Consider the following 22,016-nt stretch of genomic DNA (forward strand, 5'->3'; position numbering starts at 1 on the left):
CATGTGTTTCACAGACACCCAAGATCTCCACTTTAAAGTTTTTAAACAATGCCTGGTCTAGAGCTGTGTTTTTTAAGTCCTTTCTCCTGTGCAGCAAAAGATTCCACAACAACAGGTATTTATACCACCCTTTTTATTTTTCAGCCAGAAACGCAGTTTCACAGGGTACTAAACACTGGAGTTTATTCCTAAAAGAAAATCCCCATCTCTTTGGCATCTGACCATAATCAGTTTTCCAAACTAAAGACCATATAAGAAGATTTTACTTTCAAAATCATTGTTCAATACATTAAGTTTACACTTGTGTAGTTAGCTTTTAAAAATACACATCAGTTTGTTGCAATGATTCTAATAAACCTCAAAAAAAAAAAAAAAATAACCAAACTAGCAAAATGCAGACTAATGGGCTGCCTTCATTTACCAGCTGTGGAATGACAGAATGAGAACTCCACAGTGCATGCACTAAGTAGTGCTTTCTGTTCGTTCAGAATGATAAACAAACAAATATTAATTCTACCAGAAACAACTGATCAAATAATTTATGTTTCCAACAATGTGATCTTATTTTTAAACTACTTCTGAGAGGTCATCAGCCAAAAGCTGCCCACTGATTCAAGTAATAGATTGCACCTAAAATTAAAAACCCCTCTAAAAACTATTGCTCCTTTTTAAAGTTACTATGATGTTTTAAATACATCTATGAATACAGCTGCCAAACTGAGTTTTACATCATGATTGGATAAAAAATTCTTAAGTAACATAAGTAAACCAGTGTATTCAATCTACTTGGATAAATAATCCAGGATTATCTCTTCAATGCTGGACCTGCACTCCATAAAAAAAAAAACAAACAACAAAACACACAAAACCACAAAAAGTAAATAAAAATCAGCTTTCCAGATCTCTAGTGTTCAGTGCTTCATATCAACTGCACTTCCAAAGCAATGATGAAGCTGTTTGACACCTCCTGTTACTATGCATGATACTGAAATCACAGTTTAAAAATCAAAACCATTACTGACATACCAAAGCAGACATTCCAGTTTATTTACTGGAATCCGCAGTGAATCATTTTTTGTGCCATGACAATGTGAAAAATAAATTTGACTTACAAAAAAAGAATCTTTACTTCCCAAAAGTTTTTTTTTTAATGACTCAAATACTTATCCTGAACAAGTTTTATACAGAACAGAGGAGGCAAATCAACTACTTCCACACAGAAACTAAAAAAAATAAAATAAATAATCACTTAATAGGATTCAAGTAGCAAAGCTTTGCTCTGAGTTAATCTCACTCTCATCAGCATTATAAGTGCAGTCTGAAAATGTCTGAACTTAAATTGTTTAAACAGAAGTGATCATATTTAACCAAGCTCACTTTCCTCTCCATCATGTGAAAAGAAAAAATAAATACATATGTTTTACTGTAGAATACAGGAACAGAAAGTCAAACCAAAAAACCTCCTAAACTTAAGCACTTTTCCAAGAGCAGTTTCTAACATCAAGCCAAAATTAGCAACAACCAAGCAGACATCACCAGTTTTTCAGTGTTAAATTACTGGAAATACCAGCTCTAACTGTACAAAAAAAAAACCCACCCCATCCTAAACCCCACAATCAGAAGATGTTGGTTTTTTTTGTTAAAAGATGTTCAAAGAAATATCCACCAATTGAAGTCAAATTTGCATCATAAGCTGCTTTCTTAGGAAAGATTTCTCCCTCCACATATTTTTAACACATTGCATTTCCAAGATTCTATTCAAATAAATTACTTTCTGATAACATTTAGCTGATACAACCACATACAATGTGGATAGTCATGTACACAGTACAACAGTGGATTTTTGCAGCAACAGAAATAACTAGAAATTGGCTCTAAATTCAAGCTAATGATAGCTCATGTGCTGTTTCTTGCAAACATACGGTCCCCTCTGAGGTTGAGGTGCTGGAGCTGGTATTGTAGCACTTCCGTGTCAGCAGGTTCCTTAATGCTCATTTTGTCTAAATTGAGGTAGTCCAGGGATTTCGAATGAGCCCTTTTTCCTTTTAAAAGGCAAAGAGGCAGGGGACCATGAAGTGCCTTGTAAGGTTCATATGGTAAAGCCTTAGTGTATTTATCCCCTGAGCTTGGCATCCTTCTCCTCCTCCTTCCATTTACTGCTGGGATCTCATATGGCTGATAGTACCTACTTCTAGTTTTGTACAAACGGGAGGAACGTGTAAGTCCTGAATCAAGCTGTTTGGAGTGCAAGTTTGGCCCAGATTCCCCTTTATTCTCTTCACTTCCTGTACACTTCTGGGCTAATTTTAGCAGCTCCTCTCCAGTTGTGAAGCCAACCAGGTAGTTAGAATCCATATGCAGGATCTGATACCCTGCAACTGTCCGCCGCATTGGTGAGCAGGGGGTACTGGAACAGCGGGGCTTCTCTGCTTCCATCCTGCCCACAGGACTCACTTCTGCAAGAGGCACAGGAAGGGTGGATATGGTAGTTCTGGACTCTCCATTTATGTCAACTTCCATTTTAAACATAATGCTATCCTCCTAAAAATAAAACAGAACTTGATCAGAAATAGAGCTTTTATGCAACACAAGGACTTGAAAGAGGACTGCAGAAATGAGTTTTGTATTACCCAGAAGTTATGACTGATACTTCCCTATCCAGCCTTGCTTTATGTTCTACAGGTTGATAGCAAAACTGACAACAGCCTTTTATCTTACATGCTTTTTTAATAAAAGAAACCATAAATATGTTCCTGATATTCCCAAACATTAAAATTGTTCTTGAGTACTGCTGTACCCAAAAAAGAAGCTTCTGCCCACTCCACTTGATTCCTTATAGCCCCGCACTTCTGAGGCCATCTACATCCATTAACACATCCACAGCAATTTCTCTGTGTATTCAACTGTGTATTTTTGCTATTGACAATAGTTTCAGTAAACAGAGCTTTCAATAAATGTGTCTAAAAGCTACTACCTCAGTCAGGCACAACCACAGACCATATCTGATGCTCACCCCTTACAGATGTGAAGAAAGCTTGCTTTAGATTCCAAGAACGGCATCCTGGCTGTTCAACAGCTGTCCTTATAGGTCATCAGCAAATTCCCCTTTCCCTCATCCTATTTTTTTATTCACAGTTAACCGAAAGCATGCACACTATTTTATTCTAATGTATTTCTAACACAGGAAAAAGTATACTGGTGGTGTTTAATGAATAAAGTGTAATATTCTTATAAACATCTTAAGAATAACCAGTCTTCCAAACCCTATGGTTTTCTATTTCTTTTGGAAATAGACTATTTTGCCACGACCTCACAGCTTTGTACTTTCTCACAACTATTCCAAATACGTTGTCTTGTGCCTTTACAGATACAACTGTCTGTCACAAAACCTTACCACCTCTAAATGGGAAAGGTCAGGTCACTATCACAGCAAGTATATACCAGTGGATGCCAGAACACAGACAAGGCTTAATTATTTTCCTTTTCTTGTTTTCAGCATCATCTATACCATTTCAGTGACACAGCTACATCACAGAAGAGTCATGGGGCAGTGTTGTCATGGAGCAGGATCATCACAGATAGAGCACGACTGTCATAGACAGGTAGAGCGGTGTCGCCATAGGATGTCTGTGCTGGAAGAGACAGTGAAGCTGACCTAGTTCCAACTCCTTGCCATGGGCAGGGACACAAAATGCAAAACCAAAAACCACCTACCACAGCAAGTAAAGGAAGGGAGGAAGAGATGTTTTCATGCGTCTTCATGCAAGGTTAAAAAAATCTTGAGAACTTGGAAGCAATACACAGACTTTTCTCAAAACCCAGGGCTCTTCTCAGAAAACAGCTCTTCAAATTAATTTACTTTCGTTTGAAGTGTATATGTGCCCTGGTAACAAAATGTGATCAACTTTGAAGATTAACTACAGGCAAGGGGGAAGGAGGCAGGAATTCACTGCTGAACTGACCAAAAACAGCAGAAAGGAAAATCAGAGCAGAAAAGCCCCCAAGCCAGCAAGCCTCAGCCTAGTTCTTCATTCTGAAACTGTAAGTTTTCAGATTTTGTGCTCTAGTGCAAAGAGCAGCCCTAAAAGAAGAATATGACTTATACTCTAAAGCAACAGTAGCATCAGAAGCTGGTGTCATATACAGAAGCTCAAGGGAACAGCACTGCTAGCTGGTGACAGCAATGGCTGGTCAGCTCCACAGGCAGAGCTCCAAACATAGCATGTCTGTGTTCAGCTGTTCTTTACCAAAACTTTCAGTGTGAGCTACTCAAGCAGTCACACAGCTTCAACATGCTCTGTCTCCTTACCTGAAAAAAAAAAGAAAAAAAAAAGAAAAAAAAGACAGAAAAATATTATCTAGAAGACTTCCAGAAAAGAAAATAATTTGAGAGATTCACAGTAACTGTGAGTGGACATATCATTACCAACTAACATATATCTGAAACTTTTGACCATTTAGGCATTTTTAGGCCATTTCTGTGGTTATAAGGCATTAGATGACTATCATTATGTTCATTGCTGTGTAGTGGTGTAAGCTCATCAATAATTCTCAGCAATTATTAAACTGAAGAACTGTTTCTTCAGTATTAAAAGATTATTTCTTCAGATCACAGCTGCCTTGTCTTCTTGCTTCTCAAGGAGAATGACAGCAGAGTGATGCCAATTCAGGTCGATTTATAATTAAAGATTTACAGAATCAAGCAGAAGATAAAAAAGATGGCATATCCTTCCCTTTGCTGCTGCTTCACATATTTAAAAACTATGGAAAATAACTGAAAATAACATGTTACCAAGAGCACCCACTTGACCAATACACACCAGAAGTGCTTTCAGACTACAATTCACTTCAACAGGATTTTACAAGATGTTATTGATCCTCCTTGTATTATAAAGCAGGCTCTGCATATAAATCAATCTGACCCAATCCATCTAAACATTGAGAAAATGGCCTAAAACACAGAGAAGAGGAATAATGAACAGAAATACTAGTTTAATTATTATTTATCATTGTTTTACCTCAAGGAGTACATTAAGATGCTTGGATAATTCTTTGAAAGCAAAAACATCAAAGCCTCCACATTTTGTGAATACAAAGGCCTTCTGATTACTAAATCTTTCATGATGTCAGATACCACTCAAAGATTAGCATGCAACAAAATAGAAGAGACACGTACAACACACTAATGTCTAACATCACACTGTGCTAATACACACACTGTAAATCACTCTTGCCATGTGCTCTTACTACACCCGATGACACAGAATCACAGAATGGTTTGAGTTGGAAAGAATCTTCAGATCATCTAGTTCCAACCCCCCTGCTATGGACTGGCCACTCTGCCAGTCCCCATGAAGGGACTGAAGAAACCTTCTACTAGACGAGGTTACTCCAAGCCCCATCCAACCTGGCCCTGAACACTGCCAGGGATGGAGCTTTCACAACCTCCCTGGGCAACCCATTCCAGTGCTTCACCACCCTAACAGGAAAGAATTTCCTCCTTATATCCAACCTAAACTTTCCCTGTTTAAGTTTTAACCCATTACTCCTTGTCCTGTCACTACAGGACCATTCACAAGTTCTTGGGGCAATCTATTCCAGTGTCTCACCGTTCTTGCAGTAAAGAATTTCCTCCTTGTATCTAACTTAAATCTCCCGGTTTAGTTCGAACCCATTACCCCTTGTCCTGTCACTACAGTCCCTGACGTAGAGTCCCTCGCCAGTACCCCTGTAGGCCCACTTCAGATACTGTGTCCTGGGTTTAGCAGTGGCGGTCGTTTTTCTCTTTCGTGGTGCCCGGTGCAGTGCTGTGTTTTGACTTTCGGGCTGGGAACGGAGCTGAAGTGAATGATGTTTTGGTTTGGCCAGGCACTTTGTGGGCCTCGTGCTCTGCTGGGCAGGGGGGGAGGCCGGGGGGAAGCGGAGGCAGGACACTTGACACAGGCTGACTGGGGGGGTGCTCCGTGCCACAGCTCGTCGTGCCCAGGGGGTGGCTGGGAGTTGGCCGGAAGGACTAGAGTGGACTGCAGGGTTGGAGGAGGGATCGGTCGGTGCTTGGTCGGGCTGGGGGGCGAGTTATCAGTCGCCTGGTGATGGGGTGTTGTATTCTATTCCCTTGTTATTTCCTTTATCATTACTATTATTGGTGGTAGCAGTAGTGATTTGTGTTACACCTTAGTTACTAAACTGTTCTTATCTCAACCTGTGGGAGTTGCATTCTTTTTGATTCTCCTCTCCGTCCCTCTGAGAGTAGGGGGAGGGCAAGAAGGGGGTGAGGGGGAGTGAGTGAAAGCTGTCTAGCTGGGGTTAAACCATGACTGGAAGGCTGCTATGAGGTCTCCATGCAGCTTCTCTTCTCCAGGCTGAACAGCACTAACTTTCTCAGCCTGTCTTCATATCAGAATTACTCTTTTGCTTCATTTTTTTTTTCTGATAATTTGCTATTTTTACCGTTAATGTATTATTTACTATTTTTCTGGGAAACATGACTCAAAAAAAATACCAACTTTAATTACCCAATATTTAAAGAAGGCAAAGAAAAAGGAAAAGGGGTTTCCTTTGACCCTCCTGCACTCTGTAGAAAGTTTGCATTATTTTGAAACCTCAGTAAGTTGCTCTCAGCTACTGGTTCTCTGTACACTGGTGTTCCCATTGTTACTTCTCAACCAGAGTATGAACTCATTTGAGATGTCATTTTCTTAGAACTTCTGTCCATCCAACTACTGATTTGATTTAAGAACAGATTTGTATTATTTTTCTAGATGCCAAGCCTACAGGTAGTACCATTTGAATGAAAGTACAATTGGAGATCTGTCTCACTGATAAAATGCTCCTAATTGCAATAAGAAGATGGCAGAATGGAAAGACGGCAACAGACTCAATGACAACTCTGTAAAAGAGTTAAAACATACTAGACAGGGATATCAAGCCAGTTCTGACACTTTCCCTTCTCTGTGCTGAAAAATTAATATACAGAATGCACTTAAAAGATACAATGCTTGTCAATCAAACATCAGGAGTTAAGTCACCCAGCACATGTGAAGCTGGTACACATTTTAAATTATGTTGATTACCTCTGTTTGTGAAAAGGAAGAATAACATGTGCAACTTTCCCCTTGCAGTCTGAAAAGAAAAATTCACATCTTGTTACTCTATCACTGAAATATGCTGATGGAATTATGTACTGCTACAGCAAAGTTTTCTGGAAAAAGATATTTCCAGTCTTTAACTAAAATAAGTTGAATATTTAGCTGAAAGGGAAAAATAAAGCCAAAATTCAGCTATGTAAGAGTATCCACAAAGACGCTACAATTCTTTTTGTAGAACTGGGGCAGCCAGGCCATAGGCTCTGAGGTGTCTGTTAGGTTCTCCCACTGCACGCTGGTGATACTTGCTGCATGTCCTGCCAGAGCCAGATGATTGTTTTTAGCCATGCTCTTTACTTTCAGCTGAAGTGACTGCAGACTACTGCTGCTTTACAATGCTCTCAAAGGCTCCCTGTAATAGTTGTGCTATGTTTTACAGACTGACACCATGTTTGTAGAGATGGGAAAGGGGGAGGAGCGCGTTAAATAAAAATAGTCACAGAATAAGCTCAGTATCAGTAAACTACACATGTTCTTCAACTCCTGCTGTTCCATGGAAGAAATTCCAAACCACTCTAAACTAAAGAAAAAGAGAAGGGAGGTAATATTAAATTGCTGCACCGCATGAGACAACATTCAGATAGAGTAAAAATTTAGCACAGATTTTTTCTCAAAATTACATGCAAGAAAATGGAATCATGCATAAAGCAGATGTTATGAACCTCCAGGACTTAAGAAAACAGATGAATGGATATTACTGAATTAACAAAGCCAGTGCAGTAACTTCAGATTGCGATGAAAAACAACAGTCCATCAACCAACCAGTAAAAATGGTAACTACAGAATTGTGGAGGGTGGCTCTTGACAACCCTGAAGTCGACAAGGTGAAGTATTAAGCCCCACAGCAATCCAGTATACTGGATAATATATACCACATCTATACCAAACAAAAGAAAGAAGATCAAATAAATTTCTAGTAACATGTTCCTCCCGCAAGAAGCATGTTCGTAACACAGGAAGCAAGAACTATTTAACCAAGCTGTTAATTCTTGTTATTAATCCAGCTTTAAACAAAAACAATTATAATACAGGAAACTACCTTTTAAAAATGAAAAAGATCACATGAGAATTGTTGAGGAATTTTAACTGGCAACTCCAGCGAGCAGGTCAGACCAGATCAGCATGGCAAAGCATACAATTAATGCAGTAAAGAGACAGATGGAATTCCAAGAGTCTGTCCAGGCTAATGAATTTTGCATGAGAGCAGGAAAAGTAGAAGAAAATGGTGGGAGAGCAGGCCAGCTAACATCTCTTTGCCAAGCAATACTAGATGTGTTTTACAGAGTATGTTTTCTGAAATACTTAGTCCTTTAAATAAACAATGCAACTTCCTTGCTGGGTGGAATCACAGATGAGCCCTTCCCCACTGCTCCATTAGTAAGCTGATGGTGCTAGCCAGCATAAAGATAGCTTTTTACTATTGTTACTCATCAAAAGATGAAACAGCGAGACAATGCAAAGCAGCTGATGCATACCGTAAAACAAGTAATTTTTATTCTTTAGTTAATAAATGAATGTTTTATTACTTGTTTTTATTTCTCTGTATTTTTTAATTTCTTCTTCTCACCAATCAAACCCTAAGTTTCATTTTCAAAGTTCTTTCCAGTTTCAGATTAGGACACCTCGAAAAAAAAAAAAAAGGCAAAAAAAAACCCCCAAAATATACCGCAACCCTGACTTGATGACAAAAACTAAACTGCCTTTTCAAAATAATAGAATAGGAAAAAGAAAAAAAAAAGGGGGCAGTTTTTAAAGTATTACAGATTTCACTGAACAAATAGATATTTGTCTTTAAAAAAACAAAATAATAATGGAAATAAGGTTCCCCCATTTCTCTTCTGTCAGTCAAAAAATGCATGCTTGGTAGCATCCTATATTGTCATGCCTGAAAAGACACATCTGCAGGTACTATTTTGAAACTATTAACATAAACAATAACAAAATTATATTCAGCCTTTGACTAAGGACAGCTATTAAGATAGTGGCTAAAAAAAAGACCTACTCTAAGATATCAGGAAAAATAATCAACTCAAGTTTTTTTGGTTTCTTTTTTAACTGAAGCACTTTAAATGACTAGTTTTTTGTCTTAATGCAATCTGCAGCAGATATTTGGGTGTTTGAAGGAAAGGTGTCTCATTCACTAACACTATCCACATTGCTAATGATCAAACTTACAAGAGTTATGCATATAATGGCATTAAAGATGTGTTCTCTGCTGCTTTCTCAAATGCTCCTTCCCAGACTTAAATACTAAGGTGTTTAAGTATAATGCAACTATGGAATAAAAGTTAATAAAAGCCAAACAGCACACGCAGGTACAGTAAAATTGAGTTAAATTTACAACTAGTGCGAACTGAAAAGTTTGTTCTGGAATACTCAGTTCATGTGACTTTACCATAACATACTGCATTTGCATGTGATTATGCATGCCTCATGGCAAAGCCAATAGCATAATGCTGGTCTAAAATGAGCAGATTATGAAGAAACCCATACTACAAAGTCAGCACTGTTATTCAAGAACTTAATTTCAGCAACTGTGCTGCCACTGCCTTTGTTTCAAAGACAGTGTGAGAATCACCCTCTTCTGTCTTCATAATTCTAACAAGTCTTATTTTTTTCCCTTGAGGTAGACTGCAAACACACCACGTCAGACAGAATATGGTTCAAAATACACCAACAGCAGCAGGGTGGTGGGAGGAGCAGTTTTCAGCAAGGGACACGACTAGGAAAAAGGAAGAAGAATAGACTGGGAAACAGGAAGAAGAATCAGTGCTGCTCACTGCTACTCCCTGTGGCAAAACAAAGCATCAAGTCTTCAGTCCTCACTACATTCCTCCTGGAAATGCTCCAAGGACTCTTACTGTATTCAGGACAAGCTCTGTCAGAAGTTGGCCAACGACTGGCACAAGCATTGGATGCTCTTCCCCACCTCAGACTCTCCTCCCTCACTCCCACTGAGGTTTGTGCAACTGCAGGCTTCTGACATCAATTCATTTCCACATGCAGCTATACAAATATGTGCAGTGGCTTATTTCCCCACTCTAGTGAGTGCACTAACAAGGAAAGACAGAATCATGTTCATAGGAAATATCTACCAATGCACATAACGTAATTGGCTACATTATTTGAAATAGGTACATAGACTCATGCTTAGGCCAGCTAAATTCCCTATGTAAACCAGCATGCATAACTTACACAGAAAGAAGACTGTGTTCCTATGCATCTGTAGACCACTCAAAACAGCACCTCAACTGTTCAGAGACATTACTCAAATACCTTAATATGTAGAGACAAAACTGGCAAAACACACTTGCCAATAAACCAAAGCACCTTAGCAAGCATATCTTCCCCAACACAGTAACACTTTAATGCAGTCAATGCATATCATACATACTACAATCTCCATTTAAACAGAACCTTCAGCTTCTGTTTAACCCTTTACTAGAAGCAAGATTTATTACAGAGAAATACAAAGCTACCCATACAAAGCTGGGCACTAGTTCGTTACCATCAGACAGGGCAGTAAGAGCATATTCACGTTTAGCACTTGCCTCAGAATACTAAGAACGGCATGGCGACTGTTTGTGATTATAACCCGCAACTGAAGAGAGAGCTATGAACGGTTGTGCACCCATACAGGTGCACCGTTACTAGCGGCTGGCACGACAAGCGCCCTTGAGCAGCCCCACTGCAAGCCCCGCATGACAATTCCACTGGCTTCCTTCCGGGGGCGGGTACCAGCACGAGCACCCCGAGTCCCTCCTGGCCCTGCCCGGACAGCTCCCTCCTACCGGCAGCTCACCCGCGCTGCCTCCTCAGCTGCTGCCGACCAAGAGGCCCCGGCGCCCCGCGAGGCGGGTAGGAAGGAGCTCTAGGACAGGGCCTCCGCGCTGCGCTCGGGGTGAAGCCCCTTCCTATTAGCCCTGCCGCGGCCCTGCGCCCGCAGTCCAGTAGAGAACGGCCCCGCACCGCTACGCGGGGTGAGGAGAGGCGCCGCCACCAGCGGCAAGGCCGGGTCGGGCTGCTCCCCGTGACCCACGCACCGGGCCCCGCTAAAGGTGCCGGCCACACCGCTCCCACCGAGGCGCCAGGGCCGGCCCGGCTCCCCCCCACCCCGCCCTGCTGGCACTGCTGGGCTCACCCGCATCCCTGTTCTGACGCCCGCCTAGTGACGCGCGGACAGACCCGAGGCGCCATCCCCGCCTACTACCTGCAGCTCGGACGGAGCAGAAAAGCGCCTGGAGCCGCCCTGCCCGGCCCGTCCCGCGCGCTGGGGCTGGGGCAGGTCCCAACGGCAGCGACAACCCCCTCTTCGCCGCGGACCGGCCTCTCGGGTGGGACCGCCCCTCGCGTGATGGCGGCTGGGAGGAGGAGGCCGCGGCCGCGGTGGCGGTCGGGACGGGGCCGGAGAGGGCCGTTTGGGGAGCCGCGACTCGGAAGTGCGGTTTAGAGTTGCTCGAGATGCCGGTGTTCACTGTTCTGTGGATGTTGTGGGTTTTCCTCATTTCTCTTGTAATACTTTCAAACTTCTGGCGGTAGAACCAACACAGAATCATTGAATGGTTTGGGCTGGATGGGGCCTTAAAGCTCATCCAGTTCCAACCCCCTGCCACGGGCAGGGACACCTTCTGCTAGACCAGGTTGCTCCAAGCCCTGTCCAACCTGGCCTTGAACACTGCCGGGGATGGAGCAGCCACAGCTTCCTCTTCCTGGGCAACCTGTGCCAGGGCCTCACCACCCTCACAGGGAATAACTTCTGCCTAAGAGCTCATCTCAAACTATGTAATATCCAATATCCAGTCTAACCCCCAGGAGGGGGACAGGGGCTTGGTGTCTCCACACACCTCTGTGTTTTCCTGTGCTTGGTTGGGGCCAGGGCTGTACTGGAAGAGGCAGGAGACTCTAGGTGTCTGGAGTAAGTGGTGGACGTTGTCTGCCTGGATTTGTCCAAGGCTTTTGATTCAGTTTGTCACAGCCTCCTAGAGAAGCTGACACATCACGGTGTTGACAAGTGGTCTGCATGGTGGTGGGGGAAATGGTGACAAGCAACACCCCAAGGGCAACCTGTCACTGGTGGGTCTCCCAAGGGTTAATATTGAACCAAACACTTCAGTATCGTCATAAGTGATCTGGATGATGAGATTAAATTGTAATCTGATGAAGTTTGCCAATGGTACCAAAGTGAGTGGGGAAGTGTGCACTTTGGAAGGGAGAGCCACCCTGCAGGTTGACCTGGATAGTCTGGAAGAGTGAGCTGACAAGAACATTATGAAGTTCAGCAAGGTCAAGTGTAGGATCTTGCAGCTGGGTAAATATAATCCAGAAGTGAAACACAGGCTGTGACCTACTTGGCTGGGATTCATTCCTGTAGAAAGGGGCATGGGGTCCTGGTGGACAGAAAGCTTAGTGGGAGTTAACATGTGCAGCTGCAGCAAAGAAAGCCGACAGGATGCTGGGGAACAAGGGCATCAGAGATAAAGAAGTCATTATCTCACTCTATTCAGCATTTGTCAGTCCATGCCTGGAATACTGTGTTCAGTTTTGGTCCCCAGTGTACAAAAAAGATGTGGACAGGCTGAAGGGGTCCAGAGAAGGGCTGCAAAGATGATCAAAGGACTGGGAAACCTGCCATATGAGGAAAGGCTGAGAACTGGGTAGGTTCCATCTTGAGAAAAGAAGGCTCAGGGGAGACCTTGTCACCACGGTCCAGTATTTAAACGCTGGCTACAATGAGGATGGAGACTCCCTTTTTACAAGGAACCATGTGGAAAAGATGAGGAGTAATGGGTACAAGTTAACCCTGGGGAGATTCCAACTGGACATAAGAGGAAATGTTTTCACAATGAGAACAACCATCCATTGGAATAGTCTCTCCAGGGAAGTGGTGGATTCCCCAGCATTGGATACTTTTAAGATTCAGCCATACAGGGTGCTAGGACATCTCATCTAGGTCATGTTTTGCAAATAAAGGTTGGACCAGATGATCCTTGAGGTCTCTTCCAACCTGGTGTTCACAGCTGTGCCTTGAGAGTTGGAAGTCTTTCTGGATCCCTGTTCAGAAGTGACTTTCTGGAGTGCCAGGCGGTGAGCCTTGTTGGCACAAGTATCGTCTAACAACCATTCCACCCAATCTGATACTCTCTGGTTTAATAGTCTCACATATTTGTTCACTTTGCATGCAACTGTAAGAAAGGAACAGTCATATCTCTTGGTGGCTTTTTCTTCACTGAAATACCACCCATCTGTATCTATAACCTCTGTGGCATTTCCACATCTACAGAGTTTGGACACTGACTAGATATAAACCTTTAGTAATGGTTTTGCCAACAACCAGTTAGATCACTTCCCTGTTTTATTTTGCTACTTGAAGATTGTGCAGAAGTGCTATTACTGCACTCAAGTTTGAAAACAATTGCCTAACTTCTCTCCTACAAGTAAAAATAAAAAAGAGAAAGTGCAACCTGATAGCCCGTTTTTTTCCTCAAGAATAGTTTGTTGGGAGCTGAACCACACAGCTCTTATTTCTAATCCCCCTGCAGTAGAGTTGAGCCAGCTTTTGTTCCTAAAACTAAGTCTTTAAAGACTCATTCTTAAATATATAGCTAAAGTTTATTACCTTCCTTGGAAATGTGTAGATGTCTTCTGTACACAGGCCATGCTCTGGCCTCCCTCTGGTCCTAGTGCTCCAGAAGGCTGCAGGTCATCTTGGTCTTGACCTGCAGTAAAGGGTGTCAGCATTAGGTATGCACCCAGACTAGCTGCTCATTGTGCATCCAGATGCACCTTAGAATTTGCATTTCTTGGAGATTCTTAGCCAGAACAAGCAGAAACAAAGAGCAAGGTTGTTTAAGGAATTTTAACTACAGTCTCTTTAGCTCTGCAAGCCCTTAAAAGTTACTGGTTTTGCGAGTTCATTAAAGCATTTTAAGAATTAAATAAGTAGATCTAGTACAGAAAGTGGAGAATCTTCCCCCCACAACTTCTCCATCTTCTTGTTAACTGAGTTGTCAGTCAGTCTCTGAGATGGATTTTCAAGCTTGACCTTGACGGGGTGGAGGGACAGGCAGCAGTGGTGAATGATTTCAGGAGGTAACAGATGCTTGGGGAGGGGAATATAATGTGTTCTAGCTAAGTAACCGGTTAAAACATACTAAAACATGGTTTACAGATTAGTGATTCCCCACTCACAAATTAGGTAACTTAAATTTAATGGACTGTAGTAACGGCATTTAATAAACTGTAATAACATTTATTGCACTGACAGAAATAATGTGGTGCAAAATTGTCTTAAATTTCCATGCATCAAAAGAAAGGCAGATCCTGAAGAATTTTCCCAAATATAGTATACAGACACCACATCAAATATTTAAAAATAAGCCTAGATCTCCCTAAAACCATGTATGTTTTCCATGCAATGAGTAACGTCATCAAGATTTTCCGAAAACGGACTACTGGATATCACTATTTTTTGCTGTGCTTTTAAAGTCATGCAAGATTTTACATGCGTAACAAAGGTACTTTGAAGTGCTTGTTTTCCCAGTTAGGGTATGGTTAAGACTTTAGGGTTGCTTCAACACAGAAAGAAACAGAAACCATTACAGACCATTTTCCCTGCATCATCACCCTGAGCAGAACATGAAGCTACTACATCTCATGATGGCTGTGCTCATCAATAGGTTCCTGCATCAAGGACAGTCATTAGAATGACAATATAACTCAATTTTTAGGAAATATAATAGTAAAATACACAGAATTTATTTTTTGCTTCTTTAGCGAGATTTTATCAAAGTACTTATTTTCCTTGGTTTTATATATTCCAGGCTTGAACAATGGAAACTGCTATGATAATTTAAGCATTAATGAAGTCATTAAATCACAAGGGCTGAAAGCTGAACAGTTTAAACATTCTTTACTCAGTGCGTAAATCCATTTTGTGCACATGGATTTAATTCTAAAGCCTAATGAGACAAAAAAGATCTATTAAATACTCAGTTTCTTTTCCCTTATTAAGGATTAGAGCCATTATTCTGAAAATCTGGATTTTACTGCAAATCCATAACCACATTCAGGATAAAATATGAAGTATGTATTGGGGTGGATGTATGGTGGATGTATGGGGTGAAGTAGTAGCATATCTTTTACACTGAGAAAAAAACCCAATAAGACTGGAATATTTTTATGTTAAAAGACATAAATTGTCATTCACCTTAGCAACTTTTGCCACCCAAACCAAATAGCTTAGTAATTTTTAAGAGATCTTTAGAAGCTATTTGGCTAAATTAAATACAGGGAAAATTTATTTAAAACCTGAACAAAATGTCTGAAGTGCACCATTTACTAAAATCCCACTTTTATTTTTTATATAGCAAGTTAAAAAAATTACTTTAGTGAGTGCAGAAAGTATCCCTTAATTAATTTTTGGGCCAAATTAAGTAGCCTAATTAAGCTGATTTCAGTAGGAATTACAGCTACTTAATTGAGCAAGGCTGAATCTGTGTGCAGATAGAGTTAGTAAGCACAGGAAAGAATGTGAAAAAGATGATGGTTTTAGAGCTTTGTGTGTTGTGCAAATGTTCAGTTAGTACCAACTCTGATTCTGACCACCTTATTTTATGTTGTCGGTGACTTTTGTCCCTTTTACTGAAGAGAATGGAGATCTGTAAGCGTGGTGGAGAAAATAGCTTTGATGGTATTTCTATTCTACCTGGACATCAGGTTATATAGATCAAGAATGATGCACAAGAAGTGAATTTCTCAAGAACATGTTGGATAGAAGATGCATCCAGGCAGAAATAGCCTAAAATACCTCCCTTTTAGGCTAATGTTGAGATACTCATGTAAAATATCAGAATTTCCTTTCTTTCACTTCTCATTTATCACTTGTTTAAAACCAAAGAATTTATCACTGTCAAACACACAATCCCTTTTAGATCAGAGCAATTATCACCAAATTAGGCTCTTGTAAGAGAATACACCACGAGACACAGTAATTTCCACGTAGAAGTTTTTTTCTGTTTTCCAGCAACTTTATGATAGAAAAATATGCACTGATCTCAGTGTAGCTTGGAAGAAGACAAAGAATAATTTCTAGTCCAGTTTTGTTTCAGAAATTTGATTCTTCCACTGCTAGCAGATCACATGAAAATTTGCAGCTTTTAGAAATTCGGACTACAAGGCTCTTTCCCCATCTGTGGCAGGGGGTTGCAACTAAGTGATTTTTCATGCCCTTGCCAACTCCAACCATTCTTTGAATCTATGATTCAGCATGTTACACTCATACATTTTGTGGAATAGTGACAGCTTTTTTCATCCGTTCTTTCTTTTTTTCCATGGCAAGTGCATGTTAGAAGTGTGGTTTTTGTATCAGTGCAGACTCCAAGCTTCTTACAAGGTCTCTGCCACAATAGCTTCTACCTCGTATTTAGTGCATGCTCCTCCTCAAAGGCCCAAATTTCATGCCACTTAAACACACTTTGATCTCTTAAAATATTTTCTAAAGTGTGAACTGCAAACAGAATTTAGCATATTTGCATATTAATGCCTTATTTATAAGTTGTTTTCCACTGAGATGACTGAGTCATCTAGTCTGTACTTCACATATAAACTTAAAAGAAAACAAAATGGAAAGAAGTTGCCACCGATCTTGGTTTTATTTAGGAGCACATAAAAAAAAAAAGTTATGCCACAGCTTTGGTTGACTGGAATGATACTCAAATTTTTACAGTATTTTCTTAAAAATGGTAAACAAGTGTACATTCAGTTGTATGCAAGACCAACACTGTCAATAACACAATTACATTACAGAAAATGAAATGTTTTAAGTATATAGCTGTGAAACCCTTCATATTTTTGGTATTTAACCAGCATTCTTAGAATTAGTCTGCTGAACTCAAAAAACAGGCCCTGTGGCAAACTAAGTGTAATTAAGAATTGCACTGGCTCTGGAAATGAGGGAGCCCTATTTAAAAATATTACTCAGAAGCTACAACTTCTGCAACTTACATGTGAAAGGAATTACATAACTTGTAGTTTATTACATTCATTACTAATAACAAGCCACTTGAACTTACAAAAGTGGACAGTATTTTCATACATTTTGGATAATTATAATAATTCAGTATTTTTTCAAGCTACGGACAACAAGATCTGCTGAGACTGGATAATTACATAACCCAGTCACTCAAAGTTCCACTGACTTACTACTGCTTCTCACAGCTCTTATAAAATCTTTATTAATGGGAGCTGTTGTTTACCACCTAGATTGCAAGGCAGAAGTATGAAAATCCCCAGGCCATGAGGAATCCTGAGTATTTTGCAACAGTAAGTACTGAGGTCTGTTACACCATAGTCTCTCTCTACTCTGAAGGGATGATAGCAGAGCATAGATGGAAGATATACTATTTTTCATTATAAACTTACTAGAAGACCAGCTGTAACCATTTCTCTTTTTACAAAATCTGCTTTTTAATATCACTGTTTTGTAGAAACGTATGGCAAAGCAGATAAAACTGTCTCTTTAGTAAACAACAGAAGGACATGATAAAAACATATAAAAGACAGTTTTATCTGCTGGATGATATACAGGTACCCGTATACAAGCATGTATACTAAACAATAAAACAAAGTATATTTGAATGTTACAGGTCTGATGTAAACACAGAACAAAAATAAGGAGAGTGGGAAGTGACAACACATTAACTCACTCCATCGTGCCTAATTATTGCAGCATATAGGATATAAAATAAGTAAAATGCAGAAAACATCTGCTTGACTTCACAACCAGGCAAAACAGATCTCTTTGGAAACACAGTTAAATTAAAAAAAAAAAAACAAAAGCTTCTAGCAAAGATGTGTGTTACATTTCAGTCCACAAAAGAAATTCAACAGGGAGATTATAAACTCCTGAAAATAGAAGTTTATAATGACAACAGGCAATGCCTTTATTACAGTGGCATCAACAGAGCCACTGTAACACATACCACTGCATTGGTATTGTACAGGTTTACAGTAAATATCTGAAGACACTGAGAATGTTCATGTGCAGCATTTCCATTAAAGGTGTGAAGTTCAAACTGATAAATATTCCTGAAATGTTCTGAAAAATGAGAAAAGACATTTGACCTAAGTATGTAGGGTGCACACTAGTTAAACATGTATAGCTTCTCAGGTGCACTTTGAACTACAGACATGACTAGCTTTTGAAATTTCAGTAATTTAGATGAACTCACACTAAATTGTTTAAAAAGATGGTTTCAGTTTTGTCTTATCAACATCATTTCTTCTCAAAAAGAGTTTCACCACTAAGTTCCAGATCTAGCGCGGTCTCTTCAAGAGTTAGATTAACATTAGGTACACAAACAGAAGATCCAGAGGAGGCTGTACAGATAAAGAAGAAAAGTGTTAGGTTTTACTCTTAAGAATACCCATGCTGAATAGCATCAAACCCAAGAAAAATGTAAGTTACCTACCACAGGAACATACACAAAGCCACAATGTATCTAATGAAACCAGACATGCAATTGGATTTTGTTCTAGAGGCCCACTGAACAGCACAAGCTTCCAAAAGCAGACGGTGCAGCTTGGCACTAGTATATTCATACTGAATATATACAAGTGATTGAATACATCATTGTGTTATTGGCAGCTTTAATCAGAACCTGCTTATAGAGCTCTATGGTAAATGCTCAGAAAACATCTTGGAAATTCTGAAATTTAAACAAATTTCCTGTTCATGATTCACTTAGAGACAGATGGAAATAGTGTCGTACTTCAAAACAAAACAAAAAGCCATCCATTTTCAGGCCACAGAATTTCTCCCAGATACCTCAGAGGATAAAAGAAAGTAACTATTAACACAGTTTCACTACTACAACTAATTGTGCAACACTGTTGAGTTCTCTGTGATGCGTAAAGTGATCCCATTTACATAGGGAATTTTAAGAAATACCTGTCCTAAGAAATTATGTTTATATATATGTAAATGAAGGGAAAGAATCCTACTGCTGGAAATAATGTAATCAAGTTAGCCACTGTGCCTCTGAGGGAAGTTACTTACATACGGTCGGTTTCTCTACTGCTTGCCTTTCAGGCAAAGTTTCAAGTGGTGTTGGTTGAATTTTTGCAGGGGTGTATGTATTTAAAGGAATTTTTCTTCCTGAAACTGGAATCATGTAAGTTGGAGAAGCTGAAAAGCAGAAAAAAATAAGATACACATCATTAATTATAAAAATATTCTCACCTGAGCAAGATGTTGAAGATAGCCACAGAACTGTGCTATCTGTCCACCCATACAGATGCTACAGTTACACACCTTGCAGCTCAGCCACCATTTTTTGACTCTAAGGTCAGAACTTCACAGCATGAAAGTCTAAGTATCTCCATTTTAGCTCATAAAGTGACACAAGAAATTCATGCTGGTAAGGCAGCTAAGCTGAATTTCAGTACAGCTGGCAAAATCACTAGTGCTACTTCTCATATGTTGAGGGCTGCACAGGAATAGGCATTTGGACTAAACTGGCATTTAAGTCCAAAATGCCTTTGAAAAGTGTATACATTACATTATTCTCCAGCAAACTTCCAAATGTTATAGGAAAGAAGGAGAGCAAAGTACTTATGGCCTCAATTCTATCAGGTCTAATTTCCAACCACTCCTTTGTGACCACCAAACCACCATAGAGGAATGAAGTATTTTTTTTGTCTTGTGTTCTCAACTGCTTTGAGGAGACGCAAGCTTCCCAACAAGTGTAACAAAGCATTTCAAATTTAAACTTCAAAATACCTGTAGGCCTCCCTGGTTTCTTTAACATCAGTCTTCTTAAATTGCTTACCCTCCTCAGATATAGGAGGCCTGATTAAAATCTAAACCATATAAAACTAAAGTAACAGAAAAAAACAAAAACCCTAACATCTAGACAGATAATCTTTGTATCAATGCTACCAAGTACAAATTTTCTGAGCAAAAATCACAGTGGAAAGTCATCTTCCCAGATATGCACATGGGTAGAACTCAGTTTGCCTTTAATTTCAGTATCACTTAAACATTAACCATACAGCACAAACTACTAAGAAAATAAGTGACTGCAAGGTGCACATCACAAGGTGAAACCCCGACTAATATTCCAAGAAACAGGAAATAACAGTTTTAGGATGTAAAAGGCTTGTAAAAGGCAACACTACTCTACTGAGGATAGTGACAGAACAGTGGTACAGTATAAAGCAGGAAATACTGTATTCTCACTAAGAAGCATTCCCTGCAATGCAGCTAACAGGGTGGAAAGTACAGAGAAATTCTTAATGTGAGGAAATGAACCAATTATGATTTCATTAAACCCTTAATTTACTATCCCAGTCAACAGAGACATTAATTGATTATAACACTATCCAGGCCACAAAAGTTAGAATTATGGTTTATGCACATATTTTATTTTTTAAATCAGTATTCTTAGTTTACTTGTTAGCTGTAAGATACTGGAAAGATTAGCTAAGCAATATTTAACAGTCTTAAATGAACATAATTACAAACTAAAATCAGTACATGTCTCCTGTAGATTTTCCCTTGATGGAGCAGCAACAGAGGCAAGAAATTCATCCACCTGCTTCAGAGACAAGGAGTTGTGTAGAGTTTCCAAAGGGCAAATAGAAGGCACCATGGAATACAATTCAAAGCCTGAAGGAAATATAATAAAAAACACGGATTTCCAAATATAAGACACAATTTAGGCTACTGTACAGGCAAGTATCAATGTACAATAAAAAGTACTTATTTTAAATCAGCACATGCAGACACAGTACTCTTGAAATCATGGACGCTAAATTATAGGAGTTGGAACAAAATGTGCCAATTTCCAGGACACACTAAAATAAAGCTACCATGTAACATAAAGTGGGATACAAATCTCATGTACACATGAAGTGTCTTCAAACATTACAACTGTGCTCCTCTCCCAGATCAGTTTCAAGAAATGTAACTTTCCTCTAAGACGGACTTAGTAAATTACTAAGAAAAGAATAGGCAGGAAATGGTAGTAATTCTTCCACTCATTCTTGTATCTGGCACAGCACTAAATAGGTAACTCATTCATGCAAGTAAAATAGGGTGGCTGTATTGTCAACTGTTAGCAGACAAGAGCTAAAAATGCTACAACTTCCAATAAATGAATCTGTAGAATTCACATTCTATCATCTTCAGTATTCTGTGAAAACAAACTGTTGCCTTCAGTATCAAAGGAAAACCACTGTTAGCACTTTTGCACCTTGATGTTACACATTTTAACTTTGTAAGACAGATTTACACCTACCTTTACGCATTTAAAAACAGTACTTAAAGGACTAGAAGTTTCATACATTAGAACAGTAAGCATAGAAACCCAAAATCTAAAAACTTACTGGACTTCACTTTTCTAAATTAGTACTGATCATACACCAACCATGCATATCCATATTACTAACATACTAAAAAAGCATCTAAACATTTCAGCAAAAAACCCTGAAGCTCTTTAAAGTGATGCAAGTTTGATAACTCAATGAATAACTCTTCATTCAATTGCATTTCAGAACAGGAAAATATGCCCATTAGTATTTTCAACATACAGCTGTAACATTACAAATTTGCAATTCAGCATTGTAAATTTACAGTTGCCACATTTCTTTTAAACTATTTAAATGAAGAAACAATTGTGAATGAAATAATGTTTAGAATTACAGTTCAAAGCACATTTATAGAGATAGCATTATAACTGTGAACTGTTCCCTCCCTAAAATTATAAGCATCAATGTTCTTGTGATAACCAGTATTCCCCATTCACTTCCCATATCTGCTTTCCATAGAGGAGTAACTCAACAAAATTTCAACCCCAAAATGTCTGTATTAAT

At 39.5% G+C, this 22,016-nt stretch overlaps 2 protein-coding genes across 8 annotated transcripts in view; both read right to left on the reverse strand.

Annotated features, from left to right (window-relative positions):
- Nucleotides 1–1,611: 1,611 nt before the first annotated feature.
- Nucleotides 1,612–3,618, reverse strand: MACIR (macrophage immunometabolism regulator). Its single transcript, XM_061349358.1, has one exon. The coding sequence runs from the start codon at nucleotides 2,527–2,529 to the stop codon at nucleotides 1,897–1,899; it is 633 nt and encodes a 210-aa protein (XP_061205342.1). The 5' UTR covers nucleotides 2,530–3,618; the 3' UTR covers nucleotides 1,612–1,896.
- A 13,966-nt stretch (nucleotides 3,619–17,584) lies between these two features.
- Nucleotides 17,585–22,016, reverse strand: part of PPIP5K2 (diphosphoinositol pentakisphosphate kinase 2) — a 56,019-nt gene continuing 51,587 nt past the window's right edge. For 6 of the 7 annotated variants that reach the window (XM_061349364.1, XM_061349363.1, XM_061349361.1 and 3 more), the window contains 3 exons: nucleotides 20,680–20,811; nucleotides 19,201–19,329; nucleotides 17,585–18,521 (listed from right to left, as the gene is read on the reverse strand). In XM_061349364.1, coding sequence (XP_061205348.1) covers nucleotides 18,418–18,521; nucleotides 19,201–19,329; nucleotides 20,680–20,811 — 365 coding nt within the window. In that variant the 3' untranslated portion in view covers nucleotides 17,585–18,417. The remainder of the gene's footprint in view (nucleotides 18,522–19,200; nucleotides 19,330–20,679; nucleotides 20,812–22,016) is intronic. The other variant, XR_009724884.1, reaches the window with a different exon arrangement.

This window comes from Neopsephotus bourkii, unplaced genomic scaffold (assembly GCF_033783945.1).
Source record: "Neopsephotus bourkii isolate Nb327-2 ecotype Australia unplaced genomic scaffold, CSIRO-AGI_Nbou_v1 NB_410, whole genome shotgun sequence".
NCBI classification, from domain to species: Eukaryota; Metazoa; Chordata; class Aves; order Psittaciformes; family Psittacidae; genus Neopsephotus; species Neopsephotus bourkii.